At 44.2% G+C, this 22,017-nt stretch overlaps 7 protein-coding genes across 8 annotated transcripts; 5 read left to right on the top strand and 2 right to left on the bottom strand.

The window, feature by feature from the left end:
- Positions 1–1,828: 1,828 nt before the first annotated feature.
- On the bottom strand, positions 1,829–3,270 carry BCIN_06g05010 (hypothetical protein). Its single transcript, XM_024693574.1, has one exon. The coding sequence runs from the start codon at positions 2,945–2,947 to the stop codon at positions 2,075–2,077; it is 873 nt and encodes a 290-aa protein (XP_024549360.1). The 5' UTR covers positions 2,948–3,270; the 3' UTR covers positions 1,829–2,074.
- Positions 3,271–5,379: 2,109 nt separating this feature from the next.
- BCIN_06g05000 (hypothetical protein) lies at positions 5,380–6,866 on the bottom strand. The gene is made up of 2 exons (XM_024693573.1): positions 6,463–6,866; positions 5,380–6,405 (listed from the first exon to the last, which is right to left on the bottom strand). Exons 1-2 carry the CDS (start codon positions 6,599–6,601, stop codon positions 5,582–5,584), a joined length of 963 nt encoding a protein of 320 aa, XP_024549359.1. The 5' UTR covers positions 6,602–6,866; the 3' UTR covers positions 5,380–5,581.
- Positions 6,867–7,108: 242 nt separating this feature from the next.
- BCIN_06g04990 (hypothetical protein) lies at positions 7,109–9,559 on the top strand. The gene is made up of 2 exons (XM_001559129.2): positions 7,109–8,967; positions 9,019–9,559. Exons 1-2 carry the CDS (start codon positions 7,295–7,297, stop codon positions 9,359–9,361), a joined length of 2,016 nt encoding a protein of 671 aa, XP_001559179.1. The 5' UTR covers positions 7,109–7,294; the 3' UTR covers positions 9,362–9,559.
- A 294-nt stretch (positions 9,560–9,853) lies between these two features.
- Positions 9,854–11,921, top strand: Bccab2. Of its 2 annotated transcripts, XM_024693572.1 has the most exons (2): positions 9,854–10,127; positions 10,197–11,921. In XM_024693572.1, the coding sequence occupies exon 2, from the start codon at positions 10,374–10,376 to the stop codon at positions 11,568–11,570; it is 1,197 nt and encodes a 398-aa protein (XP_024549358.1). In that variant the 5' UTR covers positions 9,854–10,127; positions 10,197–10,373; the 3' UTR covers positions 11,571–11,921. The 2 variants fall into 2 exon arrangements, with proteins under 2 accessions (XP_024549358.1, XP_001559180.1); XM_001559130.2 differs by lacking the exon at positions 9,854–10,127 and having other exon boundaries at positions 10,143–11,921.
- A 1,267-nt stretch (positions 11,922–13,188) lies between these two features.
- Positions 13,189–16,406, top strand: BCIN_06g04970 (hypothetical protein). The gene is made up of 2 exons (XM_024693571.1): positions 13,189–14,324; positions 14,379–16,406. The coding sequence occupies exons 1-2, from the start codon at positions 13,687–13,689 to the stop codon at positions 15,835–15,837; spliced, it is 2,097 nt and encodes a 698-aa protein (XP_024549357.1). The 5' UTR covers positions 13,189–13,686; the 3' UTR covers positions 15,838–16,406.
- Positions 16,407–16,941: 535 nt separating this feature from the next.
- BCIN_06g04960 (hypothetical protein) lies at positions 16,942–19,298 on the top strand. Its single transcript, XM_024693570.1, has 4 exons — positions 16,942–17,362; positions 17,431–18,051; positions 18,133–18,446; positions 18,509–19,298. The coding sequence occupies exons 1-4, from the start codon at positions 17,230–17,232 to the stop codon at positions 19,154–19,156; spliced, it is 1,716 nt and encodes a 571-aa protein (XP_024549356.1). The 5' UTR covers positions 16,942–17,229; the 3' UTR covers positions 19,157–19,298.
- A 487-nt stretch (positions 19,299–19,785) lies between these two features.
- On the top strand, positions 19,786–21,974 carry BCIN_06g04950 (hypothetical protein). Its single transcript, XM_024693569.1, has 4 exons — positions 19,786–20,014; positions 20,069–21,120; positions 21,170–21,669; positions 21,716–21,974. The coding sequence occupies exons 1-4, from the start codon at positions 20,011–20,013 to the stop codon at positions 21,777–21,779; spliced, it is 1,620 nt and encodes a 539-aa protein (XP_024549355.1). The 5' UTR covers positions 19,786–20,010; the 3' UTR covers positions 21,780–21,974.
- Positions 21,975–22,017: the final 43 nt, after the last annotated feature.

The raw sequence follows: 22,017 nt of genomic DNA, 5'->3' as shown, positions 1-22,017 counted from the left end.
TTGCTATTCTTGTGCCCTACCAAGTAAACTCATCAGTAGCTTAATTTCCGCACCCGACTTCCAGCACCTTTTCCATTATTTGTATTCTCTAGCCATTACACTTCTGACGATTTCTCAGACCATCGAACAAAAAACTGCATGTACACCCTAAACGAACATTCCGCACCATGCTTCCATAGCCACACAAACTTTCACTGCCGATGAAGCACCGTGTTTAATTACACAATAGCGTACTCACACAACACACTCCGTACATCCTGCCACCGCCTAATCTCTATGTTATCCACTCACCTATCTATTTATTTGTTCATTCATTCTTTTGCCACTTATCACGCATGGCAAACCCTCTATCCATCCAGCCATTCCCCACGCACTGTCTGTCAACTCCGTTCATCCCGATATATGTACACGCATACAGATACACATACACATACACATGCACATACACAAACACGTTTGCGATATATGCATGGCATCTTCCATACATGCATGCATGCATGCATACATACATACCGCGTATACATACATCCATACCGAACCCCAAAATATTCTCTTCCCACTCACCAGTATCCGATATCATTTATCCCGGTCTCCGGGGCTAAGCGCGGGAAATAAGAGACATCTGAATAGGCACTTACTCACTCACAGTGTGGTACGTACGTGCGTAGGTACGGGTGTAGTATCGGAGCGAGGGGATTGGATCGAGACGTTGGAGAGACAAGCAAGTAAAGAAACGCCTTGTTCAAATTTCTTGATGCTATGCCTACATACACACACACACACACACACATACATTTCTAACTCACACAACCATCAAAAGACCATCGGTCTGATTCCATACACATAGAATATGCAAGTAAAACACTCTAGATAAACCCCTACCGTATTTTCCTCACTTAAATTACGTCACCCACCCAATCCCCGAGATCTATCCTTTCAATAATCTAAACACTGTGAAATCTACCGTATTTTCCATCTCCAGCTTCGTAGATAGATATGCATCATCTAATCCTTACAGAATATGATATTTCTTCTTCTCAAAACACCATACCATTCAATACCACACCGTATAATAATATTTTCCAAAAAAAAAAAAAAAAAAAAAAAAAAAAGAGGCTTAAACAAACACCGGCCAGGACCTGAATCATAGATAGACAGATATTCAGAGCCTATGAACATCACACACGCTTCTTCAATTACCGATACCGAAAACCCCCTCAGAAGAAAGAAAGAAAGAAAAAAAGATAAACAAGAGAACCTCCCAACTTACAAAGAACCTAATTTTCCCTCCTGAAATCCCACACCAAGCTTGGGGAATACAGAAAATACACACCGCTATAAAATCCTACATTTCTACTCCGAACTCCCCACGAAAACGCATGGAAGAAAAAGTTTTCCACCCCCCCCCGCGTGCACGAGAGATGTCGAAGAAAATGCACGACAAGGTATCTCTTAGATCGAGGCTGTATATAATCGATCCGTCTAGTTATCACGAGAAGAGTGAATCATATATATAATACCGGATCTTTAGTTGAGGTTCATTTATAGGGTTGGGGATGAGGTTGAGGTTGGGAGACATGTGTGTGTTAGAATATGCAATAGGAATATGAAAACTTAAGGGAACTAGGAATGATGCTATAGAGCTAACTTTAACACTCTGTTCTGTGATGAATTTTCGAATGGAAGAATATGGTTTTTCTATCCATCGATAGTTTCCATACATAGATATAATGTAACACCGATATTGCGCCCTGTGAACTATTCTGTATCTAGAGGCATGCGGGTTAAAGAAAAAAAAAGCAACATAAAAGAGTGCTTATGAAGGTTTTAAATGTGATTGAATTCTAATATCTTTAAACATCCCTGGGTATCTCATCTCATCCATCTAAATTCCCTCTTTCCCACAAACAATTTCCCTCTTCGCGAATAAATATCCCAACTCCCCAACCCGTCGCTAAATTTATGCATTACAATTTCGCGGTAGTAAAGACAAAAGAAATCTGATATATACAACAGCAATCTATTCAAACACACCTTCTCACCCTCGGTGGAACGATAAATATCCTCAATTATCCTATCGTATGGGCGATTCCATCCATAGCTCTTCCTGATTAGCTATCATCATCTCTTTAACCCACGAATCCGTCTGTCTCTTGTCACTCATCTCAAATACAGCCGTACGTCTATTCATAGGACTTTGATAGGTTCTTTCAGCGCTCTCTAGATAAAGAGTGGAATGACCTCCAACCGCAGAATTCTGATTCGCTCCGATTGCCTCCAAAGAATAGTTTGGTGGAAGGGTATTCGCAGAATCATGATTCGTTCCAATTGCTCCCGAGAAATAGTTTGGCGGAAATCCATTTGTAGGAATTTGGTTCGCTCCAACTGCCTCTGGAAAATAGTTTGGGGTATATCTATTCGAAGTATTTCGATACGCACTATCGGCGCTCTCTGGATAAGAATTTGGTAGGCTAGTAGCTGGAGTTTGGAAAGTACTATTTGCTCTTTCTAGGTGAAATCCGGGCGGACTTCCATTCGCAGAAGTTCGATTCGTGCCAGCTGCCTCCGGATAAAAATAAGGAGCTTGTATATCTCGGGGTGACTGATGATATACCTGAAATTGATTATGGTATTGATTTTGAAACTGGTGTGATGGCGCTTGATGATTGTATTGAAATTGCCCATGAGCAGCCTGTCGGCGTCGTTTCCACCATTTAAACAAGGGGACACATGCAATAATCAGAAGAACCAATCCGATACCGACTCCTATCCCGACTCCTATAGCAATGTTGAGAGAGGGGTAATCTGTTGTTGCATTTTGGCTGGACCCGGATGGCGATGAAGCTGTAGATTCTGTATCAGACACAGCGGTTTCTCTCGTAATTGTTGGCATTATAGTATTGGCTGCTGATGTAATTGACGGCAAGGTAGAAGTTGTTTTATCCATGTTAAGATTGGCCTTCAAGACGGCCGTGTATAGGAGTGTGAATTATGTGTAGAGAAAGTGACGGCCAAATTCTAAGCAGCAAGAAAAGACAAAAGAAAGCAGAAACGATTCAAGGTTCCAAAGTCATTAAAGTGTATGGACCAATTTCATACGCGCGAAGAGCTACTTCTTAGAACTGCGATTATAGATCATACCGAGGTCGTTGACCGGAATCCATTCATACGGCGCGTAGTGATGGGTTTGTTCCTGTCATTATCACAAGAGTGGAGAATGGAAGTATGAACTACGTTTTTTCAGATAGACAAGGCCAATACAAATAATACATTGATCATTGGGGGCAATGCCTTGTGGAAGGCCTGCCGGCAGTTTTTTCCTTACCAACAGGATTCATAAATAGACAAGGCTGATTACAATCTTCGCCCCTATCCTTGTAGTCATTCAAGCGTGAACTTTGAGCTTGAATCTTTACTCACTTGAGAGTGGAGAATTCGAGGCAACTCATTGATGGAATGGATCTGGACTCAAATGGAGGGTTCCTAATGGTTGAAGCATACGAATGGTCGAACTTCGAGCTTGGAGTGAGCTATGCGTAGGATCTCAAGGCACGATGCGTAGTAGAATTTTGGCTTTTCTTTAAATTAACCTTGCCGCAGAAGTAAGCTATGTAGAGCTTGGACCTCTGCAAGGCCTCTTCCTTGTCGAAAATAGAAGGAATTAGACGGAAAGTGGAGCAAATCCAGTACTTTTTACCCGCGCGCATCACAGGATGAGAGTGAAGACTGAAATATGAGCCATGAATTGTGGTGAGCGTTTCAGAATCTGAGTCAAAGGTGGCGTTGATGGAAAACCTGATAGATTGTGTGCAGATTGGGCTTAAATGATTGGATAGCTAGATCGATGATCACGTGACTTCAAACTCGAGCTCATCCATCGGCCTTGGCCTGTCCTTCGGCCCATAGGACCTGAAACTGAAGCAAAGAAGGATGCTGTAGTGGCAGCTTAATACATGTGATAGTGCTCTGATTGATGATTATCGATCGGCTGTGGGCGCGAGTGTGGAGCTGACTGCCTGCTGTTTCAATATTTAGCGAAAATATCATTTAGTTGCTATAAGCCCCATCTAACTATGTGCTCGTCTGCGAAGTTGAAGTTGGACGAGCAGAAGTTTCGCTAACAATGTATTACAGGGCGCTGAGTTATGCTGCGATACCATAAATTGAGATACTGATTGGAGAACCACTTTCACCACTTTCTCAGTATTCGAGACATACTTTAGATGCCGAAAACGCCATCCATCTACTTGGGCGCGGTCAATGGCATAATGACGGACTTCAAGAATAGCCTTTGAAGTACCACTGTAGTTCGCACCTGAGGTGTTCAGAACTGTTCGGGTCAATCTCAGCAAGTAAAAAGGTCAGACCAGAGTTGTTGGACATTGTCATATTTGTTAAAGGATATCGAATGATCATGTCCATGACCACGAAGATGGGTTGGTCGCGTGTGGTAACATAAAGCGGCAATTCTGTCTCAAGGCTGGATCGCTCGCTGTCAGACATGCTCTGTAGTATTATTGAGCTCAGAAAAGTAATAGAAAGTGGACTGGCTAGTATTGATTGACAAATTTGATAGGATCATCCACGTAGCGTTTGACCATTCTGCTGAGATTTGTACAGGCAGGGTTGTAGTCATTGAAACAATGATAGTTGTATTGACATTGCTTGTTGTAGGTTTGCAGTAATGCTCAACCACTGTCCTCGATAGTCACCCGTTGTGAGCTAGAAAAGATGGGTCACACAGCCATTCAGTTCCTCCAATAAATCATCAGATGACTCGACTTCCCGCCTATTATCGCAGCGACCTCGATATAGATTAAACTCAATCAATGCTGAGTTTGAGTCCATCAGAGGAAAAGCTGATTCATTCCAGGTTAACATGTATGGAACATCTTACTGGGCTTCATTTGCTGCCATTGAAGACTTGACACCTTTTGCGAAGTTGCAAGTGCTTAACCATACGGAACGTGAGGAAAGGGTGCTGCCAAGGACGCTGAAAGGCTTGATACTCGATGAACTTAATTTCGTGAAGCCGACGCCACCGAAAGTGGCTTCAACTGAAGCTTGAAGATATATAGTATGAATAGGAAATACATCCTGCTACAGGAGCGGACTATGATTAGTCGGAGAGTCCAGCGTCGCCAGACCGACAATGATGGAATGGATATGACCACAATCGCTAGGGGAAAATGAAGTGTATGGTGAGTGAACTGCAATTTTATTAGCTGCATAACACAAGAGAGGCCTCCAAAGTCTTCGTGACCTCTAGAATCCCTCAGAGAGACTTTGAGGTTCACCAAGTCCTCTTCGTTTTATCTGTTGCACGGAATCAGTCGGCTGGCTTCTAAGCCCGTTTCTCTCTATTAGTTGACAAGTACCTATCTTATCTGGATTTTAGTTTAGCAATATGCCCTTCATTGAACGCGACTGATCACATTTGATTTTGGCCGGAAGAAGCAGTTATGATGAAAATTAATGAATGCCGTGGTGCAGAGTCGTTTGAGTCCCGGGGTATTTGTAAACAATAAGCAACAAACTCCTTAACTACCAACTCCTGACCTTCAACCTCAAATTGAAACTTTTAATAGATACCTTCCATCAATCTGACCGCGATTCCCTCCATTCTTTTATCGCCGCCCAAGACCCTTCGTTCCGTCTCACGATCACGCCCATCCTCTCCGATTATGACACATTTGACGACTTCTCCATTCATCCCTACCACGCATCTACCAACCTTACCATCTATCCACTCAATCCTCACCTGCTTCGCTTCTGCATCAGCAGCACTGATATCTGCTATCTCCCGCTCCTTTTCTTTTCCTTTCCTGCTTAGTTTCTCATCCAAAGAGAATCCTTTGCGTAAATGCTTGATGGATGCCACACGTAAATGATAGCCTGTAATCTCTCGCCGTAATTTCCGTACAAACGAAGTTAAATCTTGTTGTTTCTCTTTGACAATGCCCTCGGCGACTTTAGGAGCAGGCAAATATTTCGTGGCTAGACTAGCCAAAGGAATACATGGAGGGACTGTGTGTCGATGTATTCTCAGTGCTGCGGATCCTGAATATGGTTTATTTAACATTATATAATAAGGCCGAACAAACTTTCCAGAACTGCTGGCATCGATTCGAAGCCCCAACACATGTCCATTGTCTACAGCATTCGGGTCCGGATCTTGAATTTGGAAGGATGTGATTGATGCGCATGCGCGATATAGATTCTCGAGATTGTGAGTTGTTTGAGCTGCGGAAGTCGCAAGCAGTGGATCGGAGTCTGTAGGGGTAGCAAATTGGGCGGATTTCGTTTTGGAGGAAGACTTTCGCAAATTCGACAAAATGGATTTTGACGCTTGAGAAGAGAGGATAGTCGCCGTTTGAAGGCGACGCTGATCTTTTAATGATGCGACTACGAATTGATTAGCTATATGTCATGGTCGAAGTAAGATGGGGCAATGCGATTCACTTTGTTCCTGCAGTGAAGCTATTTCATCATCCAATTCTATGCCGGCCGCGTCTTCAGGACTAATGATTTCATCGGTTGTGTCCATGTGTGAATTCGAATTGAAGCCCACGGATTGTGGGGAAGAGCGTGAGCTTCTCATGATTTGCGGTGAAAGTATCAATGTGTAGGATAAGAATTCAAAAAAGGGTTTCTTTCCCACTCTGTACGCGATATCTTTGCTGATGTTTTGATGTTTTGATGTTGATTTTCGTGTTTGTCGCGTCGCATGTCACTTCATCGCCATTTCACGTGTTCCATGGGGAATGAGCATCGTCTGTTTTCGGCCTTGGATAAGCCTCAATGTGCAGCCTCGACCTCTCTTCCCAGTGCCTTTTTGTGTGTATGTGTGTATGTGTGTATGTGTCTGTATGCATTTATGCATGTGTGTATGTGTGTATCTACCCAAGCAGTAATAAATCCTACGTCTGTCGACATGGTTGCATTTCGCCCCTTCTTTCCTTCCTTCCCATGCACCTCTTTGACATTCCAAATTCTTTGTACCCCGAACAGCAGTCCCTCAGCGGCGTTGTTCGCCGAAGAAGCCACATTGCGTTTCAGAAGCACCGAAAACACGAGCCTTGAAGCCTGTGTGCTGTCTACAATATAAGGGAGCCCGTGGTCGTTCTTTCGCCGCAGGAATGGGATCTTGAGTAATCAAATCATTTAATCAATCCACTATCTCGTACAAACGACTAGTACCACTAAGGATTTAAAAGCTTCGAGTAAATTTAAAGAGGACACTTTGGAGGCCAACAAGACCTCTGGAGTATTCTCAATTCACGAGACTATATGGATGCCTACTCCATTGGGTGATACACTTCCTTCATTAACTTCGCAATCTACTTCAGATAATCCACGACACACTCATCTGCCTGTACATCACGATCCTCAATTCCCGTACGCGCAAGAACTAGACGATTTATCAACAGCTACTCCACGCCACCGAAACATTTCTTCCAAATCCGAGTCTAAATCCAAACCCCATTCGAGTTTACACGGCGCAACACAGGCAGAAGACTCGAAACATCTACTCGGGGATCAAGATTCTACAGACGAAGACGAGGAGGAGGCTATTGAAACGGATTCTATGGGTACTCGCTCTCGTAAAGGCAAAGCTCCAGAGCCACTTGGCTCTTCCTCTGCCACAAGAGGCGAAGACTCTCAATCACAAAAGGGCAGTATGAATGGCAATGTCGAGTACCGGCGCAAAAATGCGAACCTCGAGTCTCCTATAGTGACTGCGAATCTCATGTCGCGCGAGTCTTTTACATTGGATGATCCCATACCGAAGACTCCTATCCTCAACAACCATGGATTTTCCGAATTGCCAATGCAAGACAAACGGAACTTTCTCCTTCTAGTCCTATTGTATTTCTTGCAGGGTGTTCCAATGGGTCTCGCGACAGGCTCAGTGCCTTTTCTACTCAAACCACATATGTCGTACAGCGCTTTGGGGGTTTTCAGCTTAGCTTCATATCCATACTCTTTGAAGCTCCTCTGGAGTCCAATAGTGGATGCGATATGGAGTCCTAAAGTAGGAAGGAGAAAGAGTTGGATCATGCCAATTCAAATGCTGTCAGGATTAGGAATGATATGGTTGGGTTCTCAGATTAAGGAGATGATGATCACAGCTGGAGCAAATGATGGAGCAGGAATCTGGGGGTTCACTGGATGGTGGTTCTTTTTGGTATTTACGTGCGCCACCCAAGATATCGCAGTCGATGGATGGGCTTTAACCTTACTGTCACCGGGAAACATTTCATATGCATCGACCGCCCAGACCGTAGGATTGACAGCTGGACAATTCATGTCCTTCACAGTTTTCTTAGCTTTCAATGCCCCAGATTTTGCCAACAAATGGTTCCGAAAGACCCCCCTTGACGAAGGAGTTATGACTTTGGGGGGATATCTCACATTCTGGGGTTGGACATACATAATTGTTACTCTCGGCCTCGCACTTTTGAAGCGTGAAGAGAAAACCAAGAACGAGGATGGAATCTGGGATGTCTACAAGGTTATGTGGGGAGTTCTCAAGCTCAAGAACATCCAAACGATCATTATTATCCACTTGATTGCGAAGATTGGTTTCCAAGCTAATGATGGAGTTACAAACCTCAAACTCATAGACAAGGGATTTAGTCAAGAAGATATGGCTTTGACAGTTCTTATTGACTTCCCTTTTGAGATTGGGTTGGGATACTACGCCGGAAAATGGTCGACATCCTACACACCTTTACGTCTGTGGTGTTGGGGATTTGTTGGCCGTTTGATCGCTGCTGTCATTGCCCAAATCACGGTTGTCATCTTTCCCGCTAACGGAGTTGATACTTGGTATCTACTTGTTGTTATTGCGGAACACATTTTCTCGACATTTACCAATACTGTTATGTTTGTGGCCATCTCAGCCTTCCATGCCAGGATTGCGGATCCTGTCATTGGTGGAACTTATATGACATTACTCGCTACGTAAGTACCCCTATTCCCAAATTAAATTTCCAATTCACTAAAACCAAACAGCGTTTCTAACTTGGGCGGTACATTCCCTCGTTTCTTCGTCCTCAAGCTTGTTGATTACTTCACAACTGCAACATGTATTCCACCGGGGTCTGATTATACACTTGCTGCTGATCTCAAGGGGCCTCTCATCACATCTACCTTCTCCTGCGCCTTGGCTGCCGAGAAAGATCGATGTCTGTCTGGAGGGGGCGTTTGTGATATCGAGAGAGATGGATACTATGTTGTGAACATTATTTGTGTCATTTTTGGAGCTGTAACATTTTGGGGATACATCAAACCAGCAGCTCTGAAATTACAAGCTCTACCATTAAGAGCTTGGAGAATTAGTGAGGGCAATTACTAGTTGGTGGAAGGATAAGACGGGCGACAAATGCGATTATATGTAAAAGTTGTAGAATAGACATGTATTATAGATTGACAACGAGAGGGCTGAAGGTGGCGGCGAGGAATGGTATCTATGATTAGCTATGCAAGTATGAAAATAGAAATGAGCTTATTGATAGCAATGCCGCAACTACGTTCACACAATAAATTCCTTGGATGTTTCACCAAAGGAACTCTCTGATGATGTGAGATTTCGAGCTACTTGTCACAGAACAATGTTTACTGCTGGTCATCTAGAATGGCATCCATACAACTATCTCGGCCATCCTAGACCCGTTTGTCAGCCGGAGCTGAGTAGGAAGGACCTGAACGCCCCAAGAAAATTTATTGTATCATGAGTTGCACCAATTTCTCTCATCAACATGCAAAGACATGAGACGTTGTGTTCATAAACTTTCAGGCCGACTATTGCAGATACCTGAAGCCCAATGGTAATCACAGCTTCATCCACGCAAACCTTCGCCAACGCCAAAGTTGCGTACAACCTCGGTATCGTCAGCTTTCCACAATTGTTAAATTTTAGAAAATTGCCTTTTTGGCTTGCCAAATTAGTAATGTTAACATGTAGGGATGATCTTCCTACGAAACAAAGGTATTCACTCTCACATGGGTCCTCTATCCGGACGCCCGGATTCCTAGAACAGACCTCCGATACAACCGTCGGCGACCGAGGTCAAGACGAGAGCGCCGGAGTTTCAAATTATCTGTAAATCAGTATTATAAAGGTAAGTCGCCAGTACGCTTCCAAGAGATTTGTTAGTAGTCAACAGGATACTGATAACATGTCGTCGCAGCTTACAACATCAATTGGCGATGCTTCTGAACTGGGGCTCGCGAACTCCGCAACAACATCCCCAAAAGTAATATCAACCCCACCATCAAGCTCGACCTTCACACTTTCCTTCAACCTCCCAAGTTCGCGACCTTCATCACCGACCTCCTCAATCTTTTCTTCTAGCTCACAAGATACCATGTCGACATCTAGCTCAATGCCCGGTTTGGCACGAGACAACACTGCGGAAATCGCAGAACGAGACTACTTTTCAGAGTACCCTCCACCGGCTACCCTTGAAAAACATACGTCTCTTGCCGCAGAATTCATCAATTTCCACGCAGCTGCTGGCAGGCGTGTGGTTTTGGTTACATCAGGAGGAACGACTGTTCCTTTAGAGCGACAGACGGTGCGATTTATAGACAATTTCAGTGCAGGAACGCGCGGTGCTACTTCTGCCGAATATTTTCTGGAAGCAGGCTACGCGGTTATCTTTCTCCATCGTCAATTCAGTCTTCAACCATATTCCCGTCACTATAGTCATGCTACGGATTGTTTTCTCGATTTCCTTCACGAAGGCCCTGATGGAAGCGTGGTTGCAAATGATGAATACCGCGAGAAGATGTTGAAGGTCCTTAGACAGTATAATGCGGCCAAGTCGAAGAATCTACTTTTGACGCTACCTTTTACGACCATTACAGATTACATGTTCATACTCCGAGCGATTGCGCAACTCATGCGCCCGCTAGGTCCTCGCGGATTATTGTATTTGGCTGCGGCTGTGTCGGATTTCTTCGTACCCCCAGAACGCATGGTGGAACACAAAATACAATCTACAAATGCAACGGATACAAACACACCCGATAAGGGAAGTGAAGAGAAGGGGAACGGGGAAGACGAGGAAGCTTTTGATAATTTTGATTCCTCTCCAGCAGTACCAAGGAGCAAGCGTCTAATTGTCGATTTGGATCCTGTACCTAAGTTCCTGAAAAATCTGGTGGATGGCTGGGCTCCTGAAGGCATGATTGTTTCTTTCAAGCTTGAAACTGATCCCGCAATTTTGGTTCACAAGGCGAAATACTCCTTGGACCGCTACCAGCATCATTTGGTTATTGGGAATTTACTTGCCACCAGGAAATGGGAAGTTGTTTTCGTAGCACCCGGCAGCAAAGATCAATGGATCAGAGTTCCCAGGAGTAAAAGAAAGAGGACAATTAGTGGGGTACAAGATCTAGTAGGTGCTGCCGCGAGAGGAGGGGAGATTGACGATGAGCCTCTTGATCCAAATGAGCTACCTGATGGGGAACCTGAGCTTGAGATTGAAAGTTTGATCATTCCTGCCGTGGAAGCATTACACACATCTCATATCAACGCCCCTAGCAAACGGGAGAGGTAAAAGTTAAAACTTGTTTTGTAAACAGAAGAACAAACACATCATCGTCACCTATAATGGTATGACGATGAGAGGAGAAATGGTGGTCACGTCAGCTAGATTTACCAACCTCGCGGTATTGATTGATGTCCCTACCATACCTAGGTAGGATAAACGTCTCACATTGGACATGGTGAACACCTGAGTCCGCAAGCGAATTTCTTTTGCTGCTCGTATGCTATAATAGGGGGAAATTTCAAATACAATACTCATTTAACCATCTAGATCTACATATATACTCCCTTTAATTCGCAAGACGCCTTCAAGCCTTGTAGAAATATAAGTGCCATTGTCACATTTTCAATCGAGATCACATCGGAGCACACTCTTGTTAGCCATGATCGTCGAACTGTGTAAGCCTCGGTAAAATCGTTCAGATCATCTAGCTCGGTTGGTTCATTTGTCAAAGCAAACGGCCACGCAGATCCGGGGAACGTGCCATTTTTTAGTTCAATCATCCGCTTGTGACATTGCTGAATGTAGCGAATAGCGCCATGCTATGCAGTTGTAAGAGGACATACGTTGCGCCATGCTGATCAAAAACGCCTCTAATGTATATCATAAAGCCCCTCTAATTTTCGATTGCTGTTCACTTCTGTCTGAACGCTCCATGATTGTGTTATTGTTTGACCGTCACCTGTAATTATTCCTGAAACAATAGTGAGAGACCCTACTCGCATGATTGGCAAAGCGGTAGACAGAGTTGCTGGTAATATGGTGCAGATATCATAGGTGATAGATGATGAATGTATAGATATGTTACTCGTAGAACAAGACATGCTTCAACTTCCTTGAATTTGGAATTGAGAACGGATTTGAACTTTATTAAGTAGTTACGGGGACGTGTGTTCTATAGAGGGGTTTATATATCCCGATCGATCGGAGAATTTTCGTTGGCTAGTGTTGTACCTCGTAGATAGTTATGTCAATACATACAATGCCCGCTATACCTATATATTGTCTTTGGGCGATTAGTGAGTCGAAAATAACTAATATCACCATCGATTCGCGACAAACCCTCCGGCTGAGAATTAGCTCGAGGCTGGTACAGAGTGAGTGTGCAGACGACTCCCCTAAAGTCCGAACATTGTGGTTCGAAGGGCTAATGCGGTGAACGAACAAGGTGTGTGTTGTTCCTGGATGATGTGGTTGGTTGAACTAGATCGTCTGTACTTCAGAGCTCATCTGATAGAATGTCCGTCCCATACGCCAACCCAAAGAGGGAGTTCACGCACAAATTATTCCTACTGACTGCACAGCGAGAACGGATATAACATGGGACGTACTTTCCTGGAGATAGAGTTTTCCTTTGCTGTGTCTATCCAGTAGCTCGGTGGTTTGTCTAGAAGGAATAAGAAAAATCAGTGTGACTAGGAAGGCGGAGTGCAGAAACTAGATAGAAACTGCATTAATAGTAGCAAGATGTTGCGCTTATGTCTAATTCTTTGGTCGTTGAGGTAGTGTCATTAATGAATCATCTGGGCGTGTTCCTTCCAGACAAGCAAGAGGCGCCTGCCAGTAAAGATGTGCGATTCGCGGTCTTGCCCAATTAGCAATTCTTCTTATTATTATTCCTGCAGTCGGGCGATTGGCGGCGTTGACGGATTAGCATGTATGCATGTATCTGTATCTGTATCTGTGTCTGTATCTGCATCTGCATCTGCCCCTTCATCGTTTAAATCTTGGAAGCCAAACCTTCATCGTTTTCTTCTCATACTGCCACCACTCTAAAAATCGTTTGGTCCATCGTCTAACTTTGGGAGATTCCTGAACACAATCTCTACATGTTTGCTTGTTGTTGCTAATTCCATTAAAAAGGAAGAAAAAGATTTTTGTTATCAGACACTACTACTCACGATTATAATAATACTCCCTCACAATTTGTCAGACCCGTACCACTTTATTCCTTGCAAACAATTCTCCGAATATCTCTTAAGTCAAATTGGCTTTTCCCGCCTTGCTTGGTCCATCAGTCATTGATTGACCCTTGCTGTCTGTCGCCCAAACCTAACTCGACGGGTCACCCGGTTTGAGATCAGTCGTCCCATATCTCAATCCATCCATTCAACCTTAGATATGTATGAGTGTCGACCGCAGAACCAGAAATTGCCTTCGCGTTGAGAGAGAAGGGTTTTCGACAATGTTACCAGCGTTGCGCGCCAGATCTCATCTTGACATACAATACGAGGCTGCACAGCCTATCGAATACAATGACGATGACTATTTCCGAGAGGTGTTACAGTTGGACGGGTCAATACAGACGGAAATACAATTCGACGAAAGATTGAACAAAGAGGCAGAAAACTTGGGAATTTCGATAACGGGTCCTTCCGCAGACGAAATAATCGAGAGTCCTCCATGCGAATCCCCTTTCGATCAATCGCATCACACACATACCGACTCGTCCTTGTCTCAAGAAAGCGATTCTACAGGATTAACTTCGAGATCGTCGAATGAACAATTGGACGCTTCATCATTATCACAGCCATGGAAGAGGCCTGCGGCAAGGAGGAGCTTATCATTTCACGATTACGAGAAATTTGTAAAGCAAATCGATGCTCAAAATAAGATACCATTGCCTCCGCCGATACCTGCCAGTTCCCCAGAATCAGCACCATCCCTCTTTTCGGTATCTTCGAAACGCTCTTATGCCAGCATCAAGAATGGAATCAAAACCCGCTTCCGCCGTAAGCCTAGAACATTTGGGGAACAAGTAATGTGAGTATATATTCTCAAAGACAAAAAGTCGAAAGAAAAACGCTGATTCTTTAGCTCTTGTATTTGTTGCCGGGAAGAGTTCAAGAATTCTAGCACGTTGCGTACACTTCCATGTGCTCACAATTATTGCGAAAAATGCCTTCGAGTTCTGGCCATTCAAGGCTGCAAAGAAGAATCGAAGATGCCACCCAGATGTTGCAGCCAAGCTATACCAGGAAACACAATCAAATCGGTCCTGGATAAAGAAGAACAGAGCTTGTTTATGAAAAGTGTTGTACAATTTAGTACGCCATGGGAAGCCAGGATTTTCTGCCCCAATACCTCTTGCGGTGAATTCATTCCGACACTCGGCAAAATTGATCCCAAGCAACCGTTTGAAGTAGTTTGTCGAACTTGTGGAGATAAAGCTTGCTCGATATGCAAGCGTGCGGCACATCCGGTTGGCCAAGATTGTCCTGAAGATTACGAGCTAGAATCAGTTTTGAGAATGGCGAAGAGTGCGGGATGGCGTCGCTGTTACAAATGTAGAACTCTGGTAGAATTATCTCAAGGTTGCAGTCATATAACTTGCCGGTGTAAAGCCCAATTCTGTTACATATGTGGGGCTGTCTGGGATCCCTCGGTTGGCTGTCCAAATTATTGTAATGGCGAGGAAATGCTCGAACGCCGACGTCTCGAAGAAGAGCAGCGAATTGCAGAAGAGGAGAAGGAAAAGTTGGCTAGGGAAGAAGCAGAGAAGATAGAAGCGGAGGAACGTGCAGCAGCCGAAGAACGGACCAGAAACAATGCCACATTGAATGCCCTTCGGGCTTGTCAAATCAATGAAAGAGACCGATTTTGCGCCTTCGAGAGAAAAATGAAATGGATCATGTGGACGCGGCACGGTCGAGCTAAAATTGATATTCTGGATCGCTACGGCGAGCTCTCGACGAAAATGAAAGAACGCCATCAAAGAACCTCAACGCATCTAGAAGATAGGCAAGTCGCTGCTGAGATGGAGCTGAGAGCCACTTTAAAGCAGAGCGAAAGAAGTGTGCAAATCCGTTTAAAGCACATGGAAGCTTATTGCAATGGACTTGGTAGAAGTTCTAGTGGTTATGATGGGCAAAGAGTCGTTACTGAGAAAGATCTTAGAGAGCTTGGACAGCAATACAACATTCGGGACGACTTGGGCCGTTTACATCAGAGCAGGATCAACGTCATGCGGGACAAGCAAGCAAAGCAGATGGAAAACTTAATCATTCGACAAGACGAAGAACTTAAGAACCTAATGGTCAAACAGAATCAAGAGTTGGAGGTTCTAGAGGAGATGCATAGCAGAGAAGAAGAAGGAATAATGACACTGTTTATAGAAAGAAAATCACGGCTCACACGGAGGTGGTACTTGGTCGAAGAGGTGGAGCGAAAGAAGCTCACTAATATAGATGGCGTGCAATTTGCAGCCATGCCACCGATATCGTGGCCTCAATCAACAAAGTCTCCAGCTCTCGGCCTGGAAGCTGTTTTCGAGTGAAGCTTTGTGACTTTTAGAGCTTTCGTCTTTTATTTTGTTAGCACCACGAATTTTTGAGGCATTATTACACGTGTTCGACACACATGTACGATTATCACGACGGTTATGTGATTTGAATCACCTCATCTTGTTCGAAATACAGGGACTGAGCATTGGCGCTTGGGAATGGATGAAAGAACTTTAATATATTGGTCCCGGCTGGATTAACTAATGTGTGGGTGGAATTAGCGCTTTTAGGCCGTTGACCTCTTAGGATTTTTCGTTGGCTGGATTATAGGGAAAGGTTATTTGGTGGAATACTTGGGTCTTGAGACTGTGAAGGGTGTTTATTATGGATTCATTTTACGGTGCCCCATGATTTTGGGAGTGGTGGATGATATGGATGATTAATGTGTATGGTTGCGATGAAAAGCAGTATATATACCCAATGTTTTTTGTTTTTTTTTGGGGCTTTTTGTTAAGATATTAGAAATTTCTATGTATCGAGTATACCACTGTCTGGTTCTTGGTGTGATTCTCAGGAGGGCGGCTAGTTTCTCTTCTGATTTCGTAATTGTGAATGAAAAGTATCTAGGCTAGCTATGCTATCTACCTCTAACTCGTCTTCAAGGAACGGAGTGCGTAGTACGAGTAGAACCGCAGATGTGGGTTAGTTAGACTTGGCATGTTTTTAATGAGTATCTACGGTACTTGTAGTATCGGTAACTGAGTAACCAGTAGAGAGAGGTACGATGGTTTGAGGCGATGATTGCTGTATCCTGCTTGTTTGTTCCTTGGGTTTAGTTGGGGTACTTGTTGGGTGCTTGGGTGGATTGTAGATTGTAATTACGGAGAGGCGAGTGGGAATGTCCCGGCAGGCTGGCAGGCAGGCAGGTAGGTAGGTAGGCAGCCTTTGGTCCGGGGTTGGGGTTGGGGCTGGGATTGGGATTGGGGTAATGGGGATGCGGGGATGCGGGGTGATTAGTAGCGTGCGTGGGGCTTGCGGCTTGCGGCTTGGTAGGGGAGGGGTGAGTCTGGATTTAGATTTGAATTTGTCATTCTGCGGGGTGCATGGATTTGTGGTGGTGAGGATTTTACGTATATAGGTTTGGGGGGTGGGCACTTGGGGGGGAGAGGGAAAGCGATGATTGGAGTGAGGACTGGGTGATTTGTTGATATTTATATTGGTATTGGTATTAGTAGGTACTGAAAGGGGAGTCTGCTAGGAGGGGAATTATTCCGGGGGAGGATTTACCTTTGAGGAATCTTTCTTCATTCGGTGTGTTTGCGCTGCTGGAAGTAGGGAAGCAATTTTAAAGAAATCTTCTCGGGTTTGCATCAATTCCATATCTCTAATCATATCGCCGAGGTTGGTATCTGGATTATCTGTAGGGATATTGTTATAGTTGGGTGATGGGTGAGAAGTCGAATATACTTCTGAGAGAGGGTAAGATGTTGGGTTTCTATGAAGAGATCGGAATCCCGGAGACGGATCTCTGGAGTACATTATTTGAACGGGAGGACAAATTGTTTTCGGATGATCAAGGTGTGTTCTCTGCTTTAATTTTATTTTTCCAACATGCAGAAACTGAGATGAAATTCAATAACTTTCAGTCCTTTATACCTCTTCCACCTCTTCACACACATACTCCTCCGTCAGATCCCAAACCATCTCTTTTGGCCTCGGTCTTCGCCACCATTACTCCTTCCAGAAAGGCGATGTCCTGGCTCTTTTCTCGGAAAATAATATCGATACTCCTATTACTATGTGGGGAACGCATTATATAGGTGGCATAGTCAGTCCTGCTAATCCGGTATATACGAAGCGGGAGTTGATGCACCATTTGAGAGATTGTGGGGCGAAGGTTATTGTCACGACGGGGGAGTTGGTGGGAAGAGTAAGGGAATGCGTGGAGGAAATTGGGAATGGGGGAGCTGGGAGGAGCATTGAGATTTTGGTGCAGGGTGATGAGGTTCCTGAGGGGGAGAGGGCGATTCGGGATATTCTTATGGGGAATGAGGGGAGGGAGAGTGAGAAGAGGGTGGAAGTAGACCCGGGGAAGGATTTGGCGTATTTGGTGTATAGTTCTGGAACGACCGGCTTGCCAAAGGGTGTTATGTTGACCCATGGGAATGTGGTGGCGAATTTGATGCAAGTAGCTTCGAGGGAGGGAAAGTTGATGAGATGGGATCGTGATCGGATTTTGAGTGTTTTGCCGTTTTTTCACGCTTATGGTATTTCTCTTCTCTTCTATTTCTTTTCCATTGGTTGTTGCAATGCAACATATATTGCTTGGGTTAGTCTAACAGTTACAGGCCTTCAATGTCTCGTCCATCTTCCCTGCTATCTCGGTGTCCCTACCGTAGTCATGAAATCTTTCTCTCTTCCCACCTTCCTTTCTTTGATTCAAGAATTCAAAATTACATACACATACGTCGCACCGCCGATAGTCCTACATCTAGCAAAAAGTCCAGTAGTGGGGGAATACAACATAAGTAGCTTAAGGGGTATTGTAGCGGGTGCTGCTCCGTTGAGTAGAGAATTAATTCACATGGTGAAAGAGAGACTGGGAGTTGGAGTACGGCAAGCTTACGGATTAAGTGAGACGAGTCCGGTGACGCATATGCAGGTACGATGAGGTTCTGACATGTGGATTCTTGGAATAGAAAGTTCGCTAACGCGGTGAAAAAGCTCGAATATGATAATGGTCTTGGGTCGGTAGGACCACCCTTGGCAAATCAAATCGTCAAATTCATGTCTCCGTCGGGTACAGAAGTACCTGTAGGTAAAGAGGGAGAAGTTTGGATCTCGGGCCCTAATGTGTTTCTGGGCTATCATAATAATCCGGATGCTACTTCTGCGGCTTTAGTTACTTCTTCTCCCTCCTTGAAATCAAAGTATCCGTTCTTCAAAACGGGGGATATAGGATTCCAAGATCCAAGAGGAAATATGTATATAACGGATCGTGTCAAAGAGTTAATCAAGTATAAAGGATATCAGGTTGCACCAGCAGAGTTGGAAGGGGTGCTGGTGGAACATGAGTGGGTGGAAGATTGTTGTGTTGTCGGAGTCTTTGATAAAGAGCGGGAAACGGAGGTTCCGATTGGATTTTTGGTTGGGAAGGTGAGTGTGGGAAAGGAAGATAGGAAAGTGTATGGAGATAGAGAAGGAATGGAGGTTGAGAAGTGGTTAGGGGGCAGAGTGGCGGATTATAAGAGATTAAGGGGTGGTGTGAGATGGGTGGAGAGTATTCCGAAAAGTGCTAGTGGGAAGATCTTGAGGAGAGTTTTCAAAGATCAGATTAAGAAGGAAGAGGAGGGTAAGGTTGCAAAACTATAGTTTCAATAATTTAGGACAGGACATTGCATTTTTGGAGCAGGCGATTATTGTAGTAGAGGCTGATTGTTTAACTATCATTGACACAGCAATGCCCAATACCCTAATGTGATTTGAGCTATATGGATTCAAGATTGAAATGTTATCGAATGTCAGAAAGACTATGAAAAGGAAGATCGGACAACGTGAAATTGTCCTGAATCCATTGTCAGTTCCCGTGGTTATACAACAGAAATAGTCTTCCACAAATGAGGTACACATCGTCGCTTAGGAGGCGAATATATGATTATGATTTTCAAACACCACTACACATGTCCGTCGAGTATCAATCATTGCTTCTCCAGTGGGCACGGATAGTCCCCTATAAAAGAAGCGATATAGATCGAAAAAATTCAAAGCTGCAATTAAAGGTAAATTCAAGAGAATTGGAACATTTGGTTGGTGCTGTGCGTCTTGTTGATAAGTCTGACATTGGTACGAAGGAGTTCAGGATTAATCCCTAAAACTATCATTGGCTAAAGCTTGTGATTCTGGGGTACAGTGCCTTGGTGGGTTCTCCCCACGGCAGCTCCGCTCTACAAGAGAGCCTGAACCTCTAAATTCTTCCACCCACTATCTCTTTCCCATTTCCTGGTAAACTAACCCTATGCGATGAGAAACATCTATGATTCATATTAAACAAAAGTCATATTCAAAATAACAATGACGGGTGGCACGCTTCCATAACTGAGACCGCGGCACATTTATGTAGCGCGTGAGGCTGTGTCTTACATGTCCCAACGCCCGTATAACAGAAACTATGCGGAACTTGATATTTTCACAAAAGTTTGGTACAAGACTCTTATCTATCAAGAAATATGAGTGAGTTATGGGGTTATGATCAAGTGTTACACTTTTAACAATACCTGTGTGCAGATAACGTTCGTCTCCGAGCTCGAAGCGCGATAATTGCAACCGAGCGCGATCAAACCCCTAGCTGGAACCCTTTCCTACGAGGTAGAATATGGGCTGACAATGGCTTCGATGGGAATCGCCATAGAAGGAGGGATGAGGAATCCGGAAGGGCAGAAAGTATTACGCATGCTACACCTTCACGCTTGGAACCAGCTCATACACTTCCGGATGCTGAAATCGCTGGGCTTAGCCCTGGTACCGAGTCTTTATTCACCACAATAACCTTGGATGAGAAACCTTTACGTCCACCGTCCGCTGGTAACCCAGATATTGAGGAGGCTACGGGCGCTGTCCTCGGAGAGCATCCCCGGCATCGCTTTCCACGCCCCTCTCCTATCCCCGAAGACAAACCAAACTGTGAAATTGACAAAGCAAACGAATATGCGAGAAGGCGCATATCAATAAATAGGAAGCTGATCAAACAAATAGCGGCAATTTTCTGCTCATCATGGTTGTTGCTTCTTCTCCCATTTGTACCCGCGGGGTTTGCTTCAAATTATACCAATTTACCACCAGTCGTCAATTTCATATTGAACTTCATGGCGATTTTCCCAAGTGCTTCCATTGTTGCTATGGCTATGGATGAGGTGATGTTACGTTTTGGAAATACTGTGGGAGGATTGATCTACATGACTTTTGGAAACGTCGTACAATTAGTGATCTCGATTCTTCTTCTCAAGACTCGACAAGTTGAGATTTTGAAAACCTCACTAGTTGGGGGAATTCTGGGTGGAGTTCTCTTGATCATGGGTGCGAGTTATTTTGCAGGTGGAATTGATCGACTAGAGCAGTCTTTCAATGTCAGCTCTGCAAGTTATGTCGCTAATTTCTTAACTTTATCTGTGGCGAGCTTGATCATCCCAACAGCATCTCATGTTTTTGCAAACTCGACCCCGGAGAATATTGCCGCACAGTCCAGAGGAACTGCGGTTGTCCTGTTGTTTGTGTATGGCATCTATCTATTTTTTCAACTGAAAACGCATTCCTATGTCTTCAATCCAGAAGCTAGCTTGGTAACTTCAGATTCTTCACTGGCTCAACATGCGCTGACTTTGATTGAAGTATATCAGAAATGTACCACAACAGACTGTCAAAGGCTCCACGGAGGACACGATCACTAGAAGCGAGTCTTCTCCTTCACCGGCCGTTGGTTTCACGGGCGAAGATATAGAGCCTCATCTCTCTATGCCGGTCGGTATAACCACCCTTATTATCGCAACAGTTGTTCTCGCCTTTAACACTGCATTTGCCGTCGACAGTATTGATGGTCTGACAGCACATCACGCCTCACCCAGCTTCGTTGGTCTAATACTTCTTCCTTTTCTCAATAATGATCTCATGCCAATTACATGCGCACGAATGGATAAACTAGACTTGAGTATCATGGCATCGGCCGGTAAATCTCTTCAGACTTCACTGCTCATCACGCCTCTGATTGTGATTATTGCGTGGATTTGGGGTATAGACGATATGGGTTTATTGTTCGACGGGTTCCAGGTGGCGTCGCTGTTCATGGCTGTATTGCTATTCAATTTCCTTATTGCAGGAGGAAAGAGTAATTAGTGAGTACACTCGGACTTTGGCCTAGGACTTGCTAACCAGGGACAGCTTGCAAGGTGTATTGTTACTTTCGATCTATGTCATGATAGCCATAGCAGCTTGGTATAATTGAATTTCAGGTCTGGGTGTCGTCATGTTCTGTAAATCAATGTCTATGATCAATGCACACCTTCGAATGCACACATATGTATTGTTGGAAAGAGATGGCACGTGCACCTTATGTGCCCATATGTAATATCTTGCACTTCCGAGTTTAGATCTAGATCCACATAGCAAATTCTATATAGTCAATAATACATGCATTCCACTAGCCCACTCCCTTAATTGTGAACAGTATATGAATAAACTTT

This window comes from Botrytis cinerea, chromosome 6, assembly GCF_000143535.2.
Source record: "Botrytis cinerea B05.10 chromosome 6, complete sequence".
In the NCBI taxonomy this organism is placed as follows: Eukaryota; Fungi; Ascomycota; class Leotiomycetes; order Helotiales; family Sclerotiniaceae; genus Botrytis; species Botrytis cinerea.
The sequence above is the reverse complement of the archived record's forward strand: the minus strand, read 5'-3'. Positions and strand labels throughout refer to the sequence as shown.

Excerpts from the sequence above, each read along its gene's own strand:
- BCIN_06g05010 (XM_024693574.1), bottom strand. The coding sequence starts at position 2,947 with ATGGATAAAACAACTTCTACCTTGCCGTCAATTACATCAGCAGCCAAT.
- BCIN_06g05000 (XM_024693573.1), bottom strand. The coding sequence starts at position 6,601 with ATGAGAAGCTCACGCTCTTCCCCACAATCCGTGGGCTTCAATTCGAAT. Across the intron at positions 6,406-6,462 it reads AGCTTCACTGCAGGAACAAA|TCGCATCATTAAAAGATCAG; the intron begins GTGAATCGCATT and ends ATCAATTCGTAG.
- BCIN_06g04990 (XM_001559129.2), top strand. The coding sequence starts at position 7,295 with ATGCCTACTCCATTGGGTGATACACTTCCTTCATTAACTTCGCAATCT. Across the intron at positions 8,968-9,018 it reads TATATGACATTACTCGCTAC|CGTTTCTAACTTGGGCGGTA; the intron begins GTAAGTACCCCT and ends AAAACCAAACAG.
- Bccab2 (XM_001559130.2), top strand. The coding sequence starts at position 10,185 with ATGTCGTCGCAGCTTACAACATCAATTGGCGATGCTTCTGAACTGGGG.
- BCIN_06g04970 (XM_024693571.1), top strand. The coding sequence starts at position 13,687 with ATGAGTGTCGACCGCAGAACCAGAAATTGCCTTCGCGTTGAGAGAGAA. Across the intron at positions 14,325-14,378 it reads ACATTTGGGGAACAAGTAAT|CTCTTGTATTTGTTGCCGGG; the intron begins GTGAGTATATAT and ends CTGATTCTTTAG.
- BCIN_06g04960 (XM_024693570.1), top strand. The coding sequence starts at position 17,230 with ATGGGTGAGAAGTCGAATATACTTCTGAGAGAGGGTAAGATGTTGGGT. Across the intron at positions 17,363-17,430 it reads ATTGTTTTCGGATGATCAAG|TCCTTTATACCTCTTCCACC; the intron begins GTGTGTTCTCTG and ends AATAACTTTCAG. Across the intron at positions 18,447-18,508 it reads GTCCGGTGACGCATATGCAG|CTCGAATATGATAATGGTCT; the intron begins GTACGATGAGGT and ends GCGGTGAAAAAG.
- BCIN_06g04950 (XM_024693569.1), top strand. Across the intron at positions 21,121-21,169 it reads TCAATCCAGAAGCTAGCTTG|TATATCAGAAATGTACCACA; the intron begins GTAACTTCAGAT and ends CTTTGATTGAAG. Across the intron at positions 21,670-21,715 it reads GCAGGAGGAAAGAGTAATTA|CTTGCAAGGTGTATTGTTAC; the intron begins GTGAGTACACTC and ends AACCAGGGACAG.